At 43.0% G+C, this 15,708-nt stretch overlaps 2 protein-coding genes across 7 annotated transcripts in view; one reads left to right on the top strand and one right to left on the bottom strand.

Annotated features, from left to right (window-relative positions):
* sipa1l3 (signal-induced proliferation-associated 1 like 3) overlaps positions 1 to 12,755 on the top strand; it is an 80,136-nt gene extending 67,381 nt beyond the window's left edge. For 5 of the 6 annotated variants that reach the window (XM_032507918.1, XM_032507922.1, XM_032507917.1 and 2 more), the window contains 10 exons: positions 101 to 225; positions 1,033 to 1,148; positions 1,235 to 1,674; positions 3,379 to 3,609; positions 4,880 to 5,042; positions 5,144 to 5,318; positions 5,608 to 5,784; positions 8,196 to 8,322; positions 8,651 to 8,732; positions 9,220 to 12,755. In XM_032507918.1, the coding sequence (XP_032363809.1) occupies positions 101 to 225; positions 1,033 to 1,148; positions 1,235 to 1,674; positions 3,379 to 3,609; positions 4,880 to 5,042; positions 5,144 to 5,318; positions 5,608 to 5,784; positions 8,196 to 8,322; positions 8,651 to 8,732; positions 9,220 to 9,411 (1,828 nt within the window). In that variant the 3' untranslated portion in view covers positions 9,412 to 12,755. The remainder of the gene's footprint in view (positions 1 to 100; positions 226 to 1,032; positions 1,149 to 1,234; positions 1,675 to 3,378; positions 3,610 to 4,879; positions 5,043 to 5,143; positions 5,319 to 5,607; positions 5,785 to 8,195; positions 8,323 to 8,650; positions 8,733 to 9,219) is intronic. The other variant, XM_032507920.1, reaches the window with a different exon arrangement.
* Positions 12,756 to 13,483: 728 nt separating this feature from the next.
* On the bottom strand, positions 13,484 to 15,704 carry LOC116677631 (ribonucleoside-diphosphate reductase large subunit). The gene is made up of 3 exons (XM_032507992.1): positions 14,370 to 15,704; positions 13,925 to 14,113; positions 13,484 to 13,841 (listed from the first exon to the last, which is right to left on the bottom strand). The coding sequence occupies exons 1-3, from the start codon at positions 15,702 to 15,704 to the stop codon at positions 13,647 to 13,649; spliced, it is 1,719 nt and encodes a 572-aa protein (XP_032363883.1). The 3' UTR covers positions 13,484 to 13,646.
* Positions 15,705 to 15,708: the final 4 nt, after the last annotated feature.

The raw sequence follows: 15,708 nt of genomic DNA, 5'->3' as shown, positions 1-15,708 counted from the left end.
TGTGTGTGTGTGTGTGTGTGTGTGTGTGTGTGTGTGTGTGTGTGTATAAAAAATAAATCTATTTTATTAATAACATGCCTACTATGATCCATCTGTGTAGATATGGAGCAGGACAGCGCCCCCTGCTGCCTTATGAGCCCCACCTCAGTGTGGACATCAACTCAAGCGGAGAGTCTTCCTCAGGCTTCACCAGTCAGGACAGCACCATGGAGCGCTGCAAAACAGGTACACCGCCTTCAAAAAACTGCAATTAATGTGCAATAAGTTGTGTACTTGCTGCATTTCTGTCAAGCTTCTATAATCAATCTTTTTATATTGACAATGGAACAAATGACTACTAATGTACTAAGTATGTGAGAGGGATTGTTTATATTGATGAACCCACAGATCTGCAGCTCCCCTCTGCTCTTTAAAGTTTTAGCGTTTTTTTAGAGTTTTCACCTAACAGCAGACAAAAACAGTAAGCAACTAGCTTGTAAATGCAGTGGTGCAGGTATTTTTCTCAGTGGGTAGTAGAGGTCAGACATAGAGATAAAAGAGTGAATATTGGACTTACATTCATCACGTGGCCAAAAACATGACTGTAAATAAATGATAATGTTGCTCCCTATCTGCTCGATGTGTAAATAGGCAACAGTTTGTTAACATGTTCGCCCTTTTGATATGTGGCCAAAAATGATTTATTGCTGGTTGTAAGTTAATCAGACACGTTATAATATTCAACTACATTCATAAATTCTGTGTGTGTGTGTGTGTGTGTGTGTGTGTGTGTGTGTGTGTGTTGCACAATGGGGTAGAGATAACGGGTCTGATTGTGTGCATTGATGGTGGAGGTCAGTGTTTAAATGTGCTATAAGTATTTAATCCTCTTTGCAAACCATGGAGTTTCAGTGTAATTTTCTTTAATCCTCTGTGTGTGTGTGTGTGTGTGTGTGTGTGTGTGTGTTTGTTGGTTGGTGTCTTTGTGGGGTGTGGTGTGTGTGTGTGTGTGTGTGTGTGTGTGTGTGTGTGTGTGTGTGTTTTTGTGTCTAGAACCCCTCTGGCATGTACCAGCGACGCCGTCTAGGGGACCAGGTGGTGGAGGAGGGCAGAGGAGACTAACCAGACAGGATGTCCCCGGGAAAGACTCTCCAAACAGACACTCGAAGGTCGGACTCGTCATCCCCCTGTCTCATTTGTTCATCTTCTTTGCGTCTGTGAGTGTGTCTAAATGTTGCGCTCTTGTCCTCTGCAGGGCGAGACTCAGTACTCCAGCCACTCCAGCAGTAACACTTTGTCCAGTAACGCCTCAAGCAGCCACAGTGACGAACGCTGGTTCGACGGAGGAGCTGGAGGAGAGCGAGGCAGCGGGGGTTGCCTCGGCGACCCAGCCGACCCTGACCCCGACCTTCTCAACAAGGGGGGGTCTAACGACAGCGGCATCGACGCCTCGAACCACTACAACAACAATCGCCCCGGAAACATGTCCAACAGCCATTCCCATAAGCCCATGCACTGCTTTGCGGCCTACAGCGGCATCCCGGAGCTGCCCCTGGAAAGGAGCAGCGGAGAAGCGAGGAGACGGGAGTCTTCGCCCATCATACCAGCTGCAGCCAATCAGAACAAAGGGTACCGGACCAGGACTTTCCCTCCTCCAGGCTCCAGCACTGATAAAATGGATGCTTTCAAACCCAGGTAAAAGACCGGCATTTTTATGAAGCTGACATTAACTAATATTAAGCTCAGTTACACAACAGATGCTGGCAGGTGCTGGCTTTAATTTTTATACGGAGTGTTGCGTTCATAAATCTTAATCATAAAAAAATCAGCTTAATGGGGAATGTGTGCTTTGAGGAATCTTTGCCTTATTTGAGTAAGGATGCACCAATTAGCAGATATGTACCACCACCAGATTTTAAACAATAGTTTAATAAATGAAAATCAATCTTTTAAAGGGTACATTAAGGATTAAAGCAGTCTAATCCTTGTAACATACAGATCATCACCGGGTCCCTTCTGCTTGTGAACTTGCCACGCCCACGTCATAAATGCACGTAGGGATAAAACCCACAAACATACACAGGCTTTGACCACTCTGTGTTGGATTAAACCCTGGGTGCCATTGAATCCGATGTTGCAGTCTGTGCCTGGATGTATTGAACCATCAACATTATATAGACATCAAATTAAAACAGAAAGCTTTAGGACACAGACAGTGTTGTAAGATGTTTGGTTTGTTTTGGTGACAGGATTACAGTAAGTGTTAGTCAGTAGTCATAGTGTCTGCTCTGTGATACTGTTGTTAAACAGACAACGCAACCTCGACTTCAATTGTGTACTCTGGCTTCATTGACTGATCAATAAAGAGGAGGAAAGGAAGATGTATTCTACAAAATAAATTATGCATTAATATAACCATGTGGAAGAAGACAACGCATACAAAAAGCAGTAAAAGAAACAAAAGTTACCCTTTGTGAGCAAAACAAAATATCTGTGTTTTGATCATTTGAGTCACATGTTTATAGTGGCTCCCACAACCTTCACTCAATCGCATGATTATGTCTTCTTTCTTAAGGGAATAGTTTGACAATTTGAGAAGTATGCGTTTTTACTTTCTTGTCGAGAGAAGATCAATACCACTCTCATATTGCCTACTGCTAGCAGTTAGCTGCTAGCCTAGCCATGTCCAAATGTTTAAAAAATAATAAAAGTCATCTACCACAGGCACCTAAAGCTCACTAATTAACACACTTTAGGGGTGCCGATTTTTGGTTATTCCCCTAAATGTTGCAACTATTCCTTTTTTAATGTATCAACATGCTAAAAAAGTCAAACTTTTTGGATGATCCTGCGAAGGGGCACATAGTAAACAATATAATGTAAAATGCATTACTTGGCCATAGAAGTCGTTAATCTTTTGTTTTGTTGGAGAAGTATTTTCTCTGCATGTTCCTTCCTTTGATCTAAATGTCTCGTTCTTTTAGATTAAATGCATGTACTTGCATCATCTATTAGCTATCTGACTTGTCTGTTGAGATAAACTATAAATATCAATCTTTTTCTGTGAAAAGCACGGAGACAAGCAGATGCTGCCTATTTTTTTGACAAATATTGAGTGTAGTCATTATGCCATAGTTGCCTCTGAAAATCGTATTTACTAAAAAATGTTACAACAGTTCATAAAAAACTTAAAAGGCTTTCCCTCTTATACTACACTTGGTACGCGTGACCAATTGTATACGTCCTGTCCCTTTCTGGTGGCCATTTGTTTCACCCTATAAAAGTTAGCAGAGAAAATCCAAACATCTTTCTGAGGCTAACTGTGGTCAAGACAACAGATTTTCATGTGGTTGTTCATTGTGATGCATTAATCACGTGTATATCTGTGTGTCCTCTCAGGGCATACACACCGCAAGGTTACAGGACTCCGACAGCTGAGAAAGCCCGGCCCATCCGAGCCGCTACGACAACACCCACTTCAGCTCAGTTAAGCACTATCCCTTTGTCCAGTTCCGCCCCAAAAGCCTTTTATGGGAAGAGCAGACAACCGGCCTGGCAGAACGGCGACACCAGCCCGTCACCTTTAAACTTGACCACCACATCCAGCTCTGACAGCAGCAACAGCAAGAAGTAAGTTATTGCCTGAGAGCTTCAAATGAGCAGCCTTGATTTAGGAACATTATCTTCACTAATGAAGTCAGGGTTGTTGTTTATTTATTGTTTGGTCTCCACCACTGAGCAGCGATCGTCCATTCTGTTCTTTGAACGTCACACGTTTAAATATAAGGAGTTTACCGAGCACACTTTACAAGTGCATCTAAAACTCCTCAGACCAGTCTGCAGTTCAAACCACGCAAGGAAAAATCCATCTCCTTTTGATGCAAAATAGGATCATACACAAATTTTGCATAAACCAGTGATTCCCAGCCAGTTTGGCCCTCAAAAACTGACGCATTCAACAAAAGGGTAAAATTATCATGTAATTAAAATACACAAAAAAACAAAGACTAGAGGAAAGTATGAAATTATAGGCATAACTCTGTGTAAGGTCTGGCTACACCACACATGCATTCTGGGATAGGAGAAGAAAAGATTCTCTAGCTTGTTTGGTTTTCTTTTAACCAATCATAATGGTCTCCGGCACTGCTAAGCTCTGGATGCAGCGACGGTGCCTCTACATACAGTCTCAGGAAGGAATTAGTTACGGTGGAATAAATTATTAAATGAAGTTAAAGTTCACACAATGCAGTAACGTAAGCTTTTTTAAATTAGCTGGATGCCCTGCAAAATCAGCTTTTCCAATAACCAGTGGGCTAGCACGTCCCTGTAAGATAATAAATGAAAACCTATTCTTTGTAAATACATTACAGATACATAAAAAATGTATTTCATTCATTTTTTTCTCACTGTGTGACTACTTGCTACCTTTTAATACATAGCGTATGTGTAATAAGTTATAATTAAAATGAAAAGATTTTTTCCATAACCAGTGGGAGAATTTGCTAGCACGTTCCTGTAAGATAATAAATGCCGTAAACCTATTCTTTGTAAGTCCTTACAATCATTCACCAAAAGATCCAAGCGGGCCTCTGAACCAGGCCTGTCTAATTGCAGGATCCACATTTTCGTCAAAAGTTGCCATTTTCAGCATGTAGCTTGGTAGTTAGGAGGTGGTTGTTGTTGTTTCAGTGACCAGTAACACACGGATAGCAGAAGTGGAGGGGCAAAGCCTGACATCCGGCGCGTGTCAGGCTTTATTCTGGCAGTGTACTTCTGTTGTGCCAGGCTAATAAAACACTGACTTGTAAATGGGCTGGAAGTGTCAATGGATTAGGTTCACTGTGGTTAGAAGATACATACTATCCTTTGGTTTTTTGGTGCTCATGTCTTGTGTCTCCAGGCAGGTGGATACGAACGCAAAGAACGTGTTTGGACAACCTCGGCTCCGAGCCTCGCTGAGGGACCTGCGTTCTCCCCGACGGACGTACAAAAGCACCATCGAAGACGACCTAAAGAAACTGATCATCATGGACAACCCGGGGGAGGCGCCACAAAGAGATCCGGTGAGGAACACAGGACACTGGACCTTTATATCAGTCACCAGGCTTACTTTGATGAACTTGCACACACAGCTCTCTGATCTCGGTCACTTTTCTCCCTGTAGTCTCCCAGACGAACCTTGCAGCGCACCTTTTCAGATGAGTCGCTGTGCAGCGGGCGCAGAGAGGCCAGCTTCGCCAACTCGGAGAAGCCGGCAGCGCCCACTGACGTACTGTTCACGTGCACACTGCCCACACGCAGACACGCCGTCTCCTCCAACCACATGCAGAGCAAGAAGGGTGAGTTTCAGCCGCAGCAACAGTTTGCATTTAGTTTTTAAGACAGGTGAACAAAACTAGTTAAAAACAGTGTGGAATGTTTGCTGCCCACACCGATGTGTTGAGGGTATTAGCTGCCACCTTTCGTTCTGTGTGGGGTCCAAGGGGCTCAGTGGTGAAAGCAATCCTATGTTATGTATAAGTTAAAAGTAACTGTTGCTTTCATAACTTCAACAACATAGTTGTATGTCCTTGTTTCATGCAGAGTTTTGGTTACTCACTGCAGCTATCCTCCTCTCCTGTCCCTCAGTGCCTCTGTCTGCCTCGGAGATGTCTCTCACAGAAGTTAGAGACAAAGTTCCCCCCCTGAGGAGGCTCGATCCCGGGCTGATGCCTCTCCCTGACACAGCCTGTGGACTCGAGTGGTCCAGCCTGGTCAATGCTGCTAAAGCCTACGAAGGTGAGGATGGAGGCACATCCGGATTAGGTTTGTTCAACTCAGTGTGAGATTCTAAATGTAACATCTTGTCACATATACATAACTCTGATTGTTTCTTTCTGGTTGAAATACATACAGATGTGCTCAAATTTGTTGGTACCCTTACAGCTCATTGAAATAATGCTTCATTCCTCCTGAAAAGTGATGAAATTAAAAGCTATTTTATCATGTATACTTGCATGCCTTTGGTATGTCATAGAATAAAGTAAGAAGCTGTGAAAAGAGATGATTATTGCTTATTCTACAAAGTATTCTAAAATGGCCTGGACACTTGTTGTACCCCTGGAAAAGATATAATAATTGGATTATAGTGATATTTCAAACTAATTAGTTTCTTTATTAGTATCACACATGTCTCCAATCTTGTAATCAGTCTTCAGCCTATTTAAATGGAGAAAAGTAGTCACTGTGCTGTTGGTATCATTGTGTGCACCACACTGAACATGGACCAGAGAAAGCAAAGGAGAGATTTGTCTGAGGAGACAAAAGAAAATAATAGACAAGCATGGTAAAGGTAAAGGCTACAAGACCCTCCAACAGCTTGTAGTTCCTGTGACAACAGTTGCATATTATTAAGAAGTTTAAGGTCCATGAACTGTGCCAACCTCCCTGGGCGTGGCCGCAAGAGGAAAATCGACCCCAGATTGAACAAGGATAGTGCGAATGGTAGAAAAAGAACCAAGGATAACTGCCAAAGAGATACAAGCTGAACTCCAAGGTGAAGGTACGTCAGTTTCTGATCGCACCATCCGTCGCTTTTTGAGCGAAAGGTGGCTCCATGGAAGAAGACCCAGGAGGACTCCACTTTTGAAAGAAAAACATAAAAAAGCCAGACTGGAATTTGCTAAAATGCATATTGACAAGCCACAATCCTTCTGGGAGAATGTCCTTGGACAGATGAGTCAAAACTGGAGCTTTTGGCAAGTCACTCAGCTCTATTTCACAGACGAAAAAATGAAGCTTTCAAAGAAAAACACCATACCTACAGTGAAACATGGAGGAGGCTCGGTTATGTTTTGGGGCTGCTTTGCTGCGCCTGCACAGGTGCCTTGAATCTGTGCAGGGCACAATGAAACTCAAGACTATCAAGGCATTCTGGAGCGAAACGTACTGCCCAGTGTCAGAAAGCTCTGTCTCAGTCGCAGGTCATGGGTCCTCCAACAGGATAATGACCCAAAACACACAGCTAAAAGCCCCAAGAATGGATAGGAACAAAACATTGACTATCTGAAGTGGCCTTTATGAGTCCTGATTGAATCCTATCGAACTCTATGGAAAGACCTGAAACTTGCAGTCTGGAGAAGGCACCCACAAACCTGAGACAGCTGAGCAGTTTGCTCAGGAAGAGTGGGCCAAACTACCTGTTAACAGGTGCAGAAGTCTCATTGAGACTACAGAAAACTTTGATTGCAGTGATTGCCTCTAAAGGTTGGGCAACAAAATATGGTTAGCGGTCCCATCATTTTTTGCCATGCCATTTCATTTGTTTTCTTATTTACAATATTATGTTGAATAAAAACATAAAGCAAAGTCTGATTCTATTAATATGGAATAAATAATGGTGGATGCCAATTACTTTTGTCCGTTTCACAGTTATTTCAGAGAAAATTGTGCATTCTTCGTTTTTTGTGGAGGGGTACCAACAAATTTGAGCACGTCTGTATATTCATGGGGGTAACATTGGGTACCTCTAGGCACCTCACGCTTCAGCTTGATTCCGATTCAGAGGGCTACAATGCAATGATAAAACGATTACAGATGCATAAAAAAATGTTTCATGATTTCTTTCTTACTTTGTGACTTGCTACTTTTAAAAAATAGCATATGTGTAATAAGCTATAAATAAAAACTTTACTTTTAGTAAGACACAACTTGCATTAGGGATGTAAATGCTTAAGCTAATTAATTTACAAAACTTTTAAACATTCAATGGTGGCTCATTGGCCATAATTCTTACTGTAAGAGCAAAGGCACTCAAACACAGGAATATTGTCAATACGAAAAAAAATCAGTAGGTCTTCATCATGAGACTCTGACCTGTTGATCATTTCTGTTAATTATCTGATTATTGACTCTCGGCTCTCCTCTGTCACACGAAACTCTTGGGAAAGAAGGAGAGATCTGTTCGTCTGCGCCCCGTACACGTTCGCCTGCTCTGCTTCCCAGCTGCCGTTTCTTTTCTGGCTGTCTCTCTCCCGTCCCTCGTGTCCTCTGCAATCTCAAAGACGGTCACGTCACTGACAAACACACTTGGCTCAGGCCAACACTTGATCCCTAACCTGACCTGCTGCCAGGTCCTCCTGTGCCGAGGTGATATTGTGTCATGCATCCCGAGGAACACTTGGGTAAAAAGACTCATTTATGCAGCTTTTAGAACGTGTCATGTGTCTCTGTTGCAGCTCAAAGAGCAGTTTCCCTCTTCTCACTGACCGAGCCGCAGGTTGGAGGTCCAGACATGAGACCAGTGGTCAGTCCAGTCCAGTTTCAGACTCCTCAGACACCTCGGACCACACCGACCTTAAGCGGGTAGGACAACCTCACTGTGTTGTTGTAAAGAAGTGCAGCCAGAAAGAGAGAGAGAGAAACCCAGGAATACAACTCTTTGTCACTAGTGCCATCTTGTGGTACTTTACTTATTTGTAAATAATAACAGTCTTACACAAAGAATGCATGCATGCACTCACACAAACAGTCAATCCTGCCCTCCCTAACCACCTACATAACCTGTGCAGCAGTGGGTGGGTGTTTTTCCTTTTATGTTGATTCTATGCAAAATATTCAGGTGTGTGTGTGTGTGTGTGTGTGTGTGTGTGTGTGTGTGTGTGTGGTGTGTGGGTGTGGTTTGTGTTTACAGTGACGAGGTGCCCAATGATTTGTCTGGTCGGCTCCACCACCTGGAGGTGATGTTAAAACAGCTGAACACTGATCTGGAGAAAGTGAGAATTATTTTTTTTACATTTTCCCTTTTTATTAAACCACTAAAAGTAGAAAGTCCAGGACAAAATGTTATCCCAGAACGTGAAGAAGAAAAAAAGGGGGATCTCTACCAGCACCTCTAAAGCTCTTTAGACAATGCTTAATATCTTGTGTATTTAGTTTGTATTAAAAATCAGTACGAAAGTCTAAAAATGACACAGGGGTCATATGGTGCTTGAAGGCAGGTTTTTGTTACTATAGGACAGTGCCAGGCTAGCTGTTTCCCTCAGTTTCCAGTCTTCATGCTAAGCTAACTATTTCCTGGCTGTAGCTTCATAGTTAGCGGACGAAGAATGAGAGTAGCATCGAACTTCTCAGCTGACCCGCAAGAAAGCGAACAAGAGTATTTCCCAAAATGTCGAACTGTTCCTTTAAGTGTAAATTGAAGTTCCATCTTACGTCCAGTCACACTGAAAGGTCCTCGTTTCTCTGTCTCTCTGCCACCAGGAGAAGCTGGATAAAGTTGTTCTGCTGGCAGAGATGGCCAACCTGAGAGAAAATAACCAGCGGCTGCAGGAGGAGAGCCACACAGCCAGCGAGAAGCTGCGCAAGTTCAGGCTTTTTAATAACAGTGACAAGACCGAGAGTGACCACGAGGCTCAGTCCTTAACACGCGAAACTGACTTAAAGCGGGAGTGATACCTGCAGGAGAAGCTGAAGAGATTCAGGCCACAGAGGGAGGATTACTGTGAGAGTACCCATGACTCCTTGCACACACGAGCGGCGGCAGAGGTCACAATGATGTTACCTCATTTAGCTTCCACTGGACTGCCTTAAACCGTAGAGAGAGCAAGACAACAGACGCGTAATTTTTAAGATGCAACACTCCCCAGAAAGTCTCACCAAGCCTGCGCACAGACGGAGCAGAGACCTTCCCTCTCTAGTCTTTGAGCCTGTTTATTTTTTTAAACTGAAGTCTTATACTTGTCATAAATATATATGAATACATATGCTATGCCAGACAAGCGAGTCGGAGAGGAAACACTGCATCACCTGGAGAGGCCTAATACTGTTCCTGCAGCGATATCAGCCAAAAAAAGGACTCATTACAGACTGCATCTCCCAGAATGCACTAGAAGTAATGAAGCGCTACAGACATGGTACTGTAGATAGATGCCTGTGTGGTACAATTCTCATGTATCAATATTACCTATATTGTACTGATGTCGTACTAAAGAGGTGTGTGTGTGTGTGTGTGTGTGTGTGTGTGTGTGTGTGTGTGTGTGTGTGTGTTGTGTGTGTGTGTGTGTTGTGTGTGTGTGGTGTGTGTGTGTGTGTGTGTGTGTGTGTTGGTAACTAGCCGAATACTAACAGTATGGCACAACAGTGCCCCACACACGCATCTGTGCTCAAGGCAAGATGCCTTTTATTACCCTTTGGTGTGAGAGAGAGCGAGAGAGGTTGAATGGAATGGTCTGCTATTGGACGTTTTGAGTGATGAACAAACTACTTTTTTACTTTAAAAATAAAACTTGTGGGCCACAATATTCTTCTTTCCTCCGTTTACATGGATGAACCTGTGGCCCTTTAGATGTGAAACAAGCCATCAGCATGTTGAGTGAGTGGAAATGGTCGATGTCATGAAGCTCAGTGATATCACTAGTGAAATATCTCTAATGTAGTGCATTGTTTTGAAGTTTTTTTTACTGTTTTCAACAGTGCCGTATCATCTCAGATCTAAACGTACTGGACAATTATTTTAACCTTGTCGTTATCACAGTATGTCTTAAAAAAAAAAAATCATCTTTTTTTTTTGATATGTAAAGCTGTAGTTGTGCACATTTTGTATTTGCTTTGTGGCGGAGACTTTCCATTAAATATAGGCTTTAGCCAGCAATCGGTTATGAGCTTAGCATGACAAATGGACACAGATGAAGACAGCCAGCCTGGGCCTGTCCAGAGGTAACAGTCTGCCTAGCAGCACCTGTAAAGCGCACTAATCTACACATTATATCTGATTAGTCTAATCTCAAAACAAAAAACATGTTGTAAAAAGGACAGCATTTTTAACTTCCAGGAGTATCTGCTGGTTGCCTGGCAACTGGTCCATGTTTTACACTAAATTCTATAGGCCATCAGCTTCTGTGACCTGATTAGCAATTTGATCTTGCCTCTGAAAACATGTTTTAAATACAAACCTAGTATTTAGATATAAAAACATGTTAATCAGTGAGCTGAAGAGGGGCTGGTAAGTGGACTTGCCATTAGGCTGAGCCAGGCTAGCTACTGCCCCCTGCTAAGCTAACCATCTGTTGGCTGTATCTTCATATTTAACGGACAAACTTGTCAATCTTGTCATCCAACTCCCCACTGTAAAGTGAGTTATGGTACCCCTCACCATATCAAACGATTCTTATGATAACGTCGTCTTTGCATACTAATCCCAGCGAAGCTGCCACCAGTAACGTCTGCTTTTAAACATTTACTGTACACGAGACTCACTCGACAACACTGAAGCTCCTTCATATCAGAACCAGTCTGTCTGTGTGTATGAGAGGATTTGTCCCCGTGTTCTGTGATATCCCTAATGAACACAAAAGACGTTATTTATACTGCTAGCTTGCTTAACACTATTGTCTACTATATCTATTTTTCATACAAAAATAACGTGTGTGTTTTTGGACGCTGGTACTGAATGGACAATACGTCCCTGCAGGTGATGACCCTTAATCTCCCTGTGTCAGATTAGATATTGCTGATTTAAATTGTACTAAATGATCATGTCCCGCTTGGCCCTGTAGGACAGCTACTTCTCTCTCATCAGGAGGTTTCTTCCCCGGTCTGACTGGAACTGTTGAATATTTAAATCCTAACTCACTCAGGTTCTTCAAGATGCTGTTAATGACACTAAACCATCGGTTAGGAGCGGGCGGCGTGACGCATTGTAGCCTGAGACAATGTCACTTTGTGTTTTGCCATACTGTTTATACCGTTGTAGTTATCCCTTTAATATCTCGGGGCCCATTTTAGACATTTTTTTGCAAATCAATTAGCAGGACAGTTTCATGGCAACCATGTTTACAGGTATTTAGTTTGCTTTTCCTAAAACAGACAATTATAAACAGTTTCTCAATTAGATTTTTCCTAAAGTTGACTATACTGATGTCTTCATATAAAATGATTTATGCTGTGACAAAGGATGTTATCCTTATCACCCACTCCTATCAAAAATACTTGGTCCCTGACACAAGGGGGCGACGCGTGTTGCAGTCTGACTGAGCTGGACAGAAAACTTGCCATTTCTTCATGGTCCCACTTCCTTTATTCCTCTGCAGCCAGTTCAAGTCTCAACTTGGCCTGCGTAACTTTGATACCGGTAACGTTTATACCTTTTTGTTAGGATCCGGACTTTCTCACAAATAGATTCAAGCTAAGATAAGGTTCAGATTTTCCTCAAAAACCAGCTGGTTTTAGTTCCTGCTTGGACATTTTAGGTTCAAGTGGTCCTTCTGTAGGAAGTCCTTCATCCATGCAGCTTCACAGGCGTAGCTGTGACCTTACTATCTTCAACTCTCATTGGTTTGCTTATGTTTAAGGGGCAATGTTTCTTTTTTATACAGTATATATAAAGATTGATAATGTTATGTTACGCTATTTATAGCATACACAGTGATCCCTGTTGAACAAATTAATGCTTTATGGTTATTGGTAATATTGTATACCTAGGTTGTTGTTTTTTTTAGATGTTAAATATTTTGATAATTTATTTTTTAACACATTCCCACTGTTGCAGACAATAGTGACGATGAGAGGGTACTGTTTTATTTGTGTATGCCGTATTACTTCTGATCTCTGTACAAACTGATTGGTATGATCCCTCGTTGTTTTCTAGCTTCTTTTCCCGTTTGTGTGTCGACCGGGGCACACGATGCATAGACTACATGTTTTGGTTGGACATTGTTTTCTTTGGGTTGTAATAACTTGTACATTTAAAAGTGTAAATTATGTTTTCATTATTTTATAAAAAATATATTAAAAATGATTATCAGAACATAATTTCACTTTCAATCTTTTTGAAATGTTAAGAGAATTTTAATTTATCCCTCTGAAGTGCTGCAAGTGTTAATTACATTAGATTAGATTGTGTATGAAACATCAGGAAAAGAAAATCCTTCCTAAAGCCCAAGGAGACATCTTAAAATTGCTTTTATTTGACCAACAGTTTATTGTATGTTAAATGTCAAGATTTTGTTGATCTGTCTGATTACTTCTACACGAAGGGGGAAAAAAAAAAAAAAATTTACTGGAACTTTGAAAATGCAGCTCGTATCCTTTTGTAAGAAAAAGAATTAAACTACCATTCTCAACTAGTCTTTTTTTAGCCTGGAAATACTTCCAACACACGTACGTGTCACGTGACTAATAAGTATTGTCTTATTTCTAGCCTGCATGCATTTGAGATGTGCACGTCACACAGGCAGTGTGCACGTGAGTCTTAATTACAAAGGCTACATATTTACTTCTCCCCATATTATAGTAATACATGTTTTTGGACTGTTGGTCTGACAAAAAATGTTTGATTAGATCTCCTTAGGCGTGTGACTTTTCAGTTCAATAAATCTAGTCTTTGTCTTGTCTTTAACAATTCATTGATAATACAAATTAGTTTTAACCCTACAGCATATTTCTGTATCCAATAACATAAGTTTCCCCAGCTCAAACAAACAATACAACTTGCTGTACACTTATTTATTTTCTATTAAAGTTATTTAATTTCCAACAAAAAACATTTTTATTAAGTACTTATTTGCCATGTGAGTTGACAGAACATTTGATAAAATTAATTTTATACAAATAGTCAGAAGAGCTTATGTGTAACATCACAACAGGGTCTTTTACACTTCCTGAAGCCTCAGCAGGTACCCGGGGGCACCTTAAGATCCACACATGAGGCAGTCGTCTCGGTTCTCCAGAGAACACACCATGGCAGCGAGGTTGCGCTCTTTGATCTCCTCCTCCGTGGCCTTGGCCGGCTCCTGCGCCTCCTTCAGCTTCTCCTTGTTCAGGGTGAACTGGATGGGGTTAGCAGCAGGCTTGGTCCTGAGGTAGTACATCCCGGTCTTTAAACCCTATGGTGAGAGGAAGAAGTGAGTTGAACATACGTTGCATCCATCGTAGTAAGTACTCGCTTCATCCTTCTGCTCTCACTTACTTGTTTCCAGCCGTAGAAGTGCATGCTGGTCAGTTTGCCGTAGTTGGGCTCTGCGATGTGGATGTTCAGGGACTGGCTCTGGTCGATGAAGGCGCCGCGGTCGGCGGCCATCTTCAGTACAGTCTTCTGGGAGATTTCCCAAACTGTTTTGTACAGCTGCTTCAGATCATCTGGAATCTCATCAATGTCCTGTTGAAAAAAAAAACATTTTACTGGTAAAGTCAGATCAGTCACAATACTAGAGCTGGACACAAAAAAACCTAATAAAATAGGCCGCAGCTTTGTTATTGATTATGAGTCCTTTTTCCAAGCAAAAATGCCAAACAGCTAGTCCCAGGTTTTACTCCCCAATCAACAGTGGTTGCAGCTCTGATCATGACAAAATAATGAATACATATAAAACGTTTCCTATGATATGGGACCTGGATATGATATGGATGGGTACCTGAATGGACCCGTTGTGACCAATCAGCTGGTTCTTCATCTCCTCACTCCACAGTCCTCTCTCCGTCAGGTCTTTGAGCAGATGAGGATTGACAATCTGAAACTCTCCGGAGAGGACCCTGCGGGTGTAGATGTTGCTGGTGTAGGCTTCTATGGACTCGTTGTTGCCCAGGATCTGTGCAGTGGAGGCTGTGGGCATGGGCGCCAGCAGCAGGCTGTTCCTCACCCCGTGCTTGGCGATCTTCTCCTTCAGCAGCTTCCAGTCCCACAGGTCGGTGGGCGTCTTGTCCCACATGTCATACTGCAGGATCCCCTTGCTGACAGGACAGCCTTCGTATGTCTCATAGGGGCCGAGCTCAGCGGCCAGCTCGCAGCTGGCCTCCAGGGCGGCGTAGTAGATGGTCTCAAAGATCTGAATGTTCAGCAGCTGAGCCGCGGGGCTTTCAAACGGGTAGCGCATGAGGATGAAGGCGTCCGCCAAACCTTGGACGCCGATTCCTATTGGTCTGTGGCGCTTGTTGGACTTCTCCGCTTCAGGCACTGGATAGTAGTTAATGTCTATGATCTTATTCAAGTTTTTGACAATTACTTTGGTCACCGATGCTAGCTTTTTAAAGTCAAAAGTCTGCTCAGGAGTGACGTACATATTGAGCGCGACGGAGGCCAGGTTGCAGACGGCCACCTCGTCGTCGCTGGTGTATTCAACGATTTCTGTGCAGAGGTTGCTGGACTTGATGGTGCCCAGATTCTGTTGGTTGCTCTTCCTGTTGCAGGCGTCTTTGTACAGCATGTACGGCGTGCCCGTTTCTGTCTGGGACTCAATGATGGCGTGCCACACCTGCTGAGCCTTCACCACACGCTTGACCCGCCCCTCCTTCTCATAGGAGGTGTAGAGCTTTTCAAACTCCTCCCCCCAGCACTCATCCAGCCCGGGGCACTCGTTGGGACACATCAGAGACCAGTCTTGGTTGCTCTCCACTCTCTTCATGAACAGGTCGGGGATCCACATGGCGTAGAAAAGGTCTCTGGCTCGCTGTTCCTCCTTTCCGGTATTCTTCTTCAGCTCCAGGAAGTCAAACACGTCAAAGTGCCAGGGCTCCAGGTACATGGCGAAGGCCCCTGGTCTCTTGTTGCCGCCCTGGTCAACGTAACGTGCCGTGTTGTTGTAAACTCTCAGCATGGGGACTAGCCCGTTGGAGTTGCCGTTGGTGCCCGCGATGTAGCTCCCTGTGGATCTGATGCAGCTGACCGCCACGCCGATCCCGCCAGCTGATTTGGAGATGAGGGCGCATTGCTTCAGAGTGTCGTAAATGCCTTCGATGCTGTCGTCTTTCATGGCG

This window comes from Etheostoma spectabile, chromosome 3 (genome assembly GCF_008692095.1).
Source record: "Etheostoma spectabile isolate EspeVRDwgs_2016 chromosome 3, UIUC_Espe_1.0, whole genome shotgun sequence".
NCBI classification, from domain to species: Eukaryota; Metazoa; Chordata; class Actinopteri; order Perciformes; family Percidae; genus Etheostoma; species Etheostoma spectabile.
This window is presented reverse-complemented; position numbering and strand designations above follow the sequence as displayed.

Bases quoted from the DNA above. Each gene is read 5' to 3' on its own strand.
- LOC116677631 (XM_032507992.1), bottom strand. From the start codon at position 15,704: ATGAAAGACGACAGCATCGAAGGCATTTACGACACTCTGAAGCAATGC. The intron at 14,114-14,369 runs GTACCCATCCAT...TTTTTTCAACAG, and splicing joins GTCACAACGGGTCCATTCAG to GACATTGATGAGATTCCAGA. The intron at 13,842-13,924 runs GTAAGTGAGAGC...CTCTCACCATAG, and splicing joins ACTTCTACGGCTGGAAACAA to GGTTTAAAGACCGGGATGTA.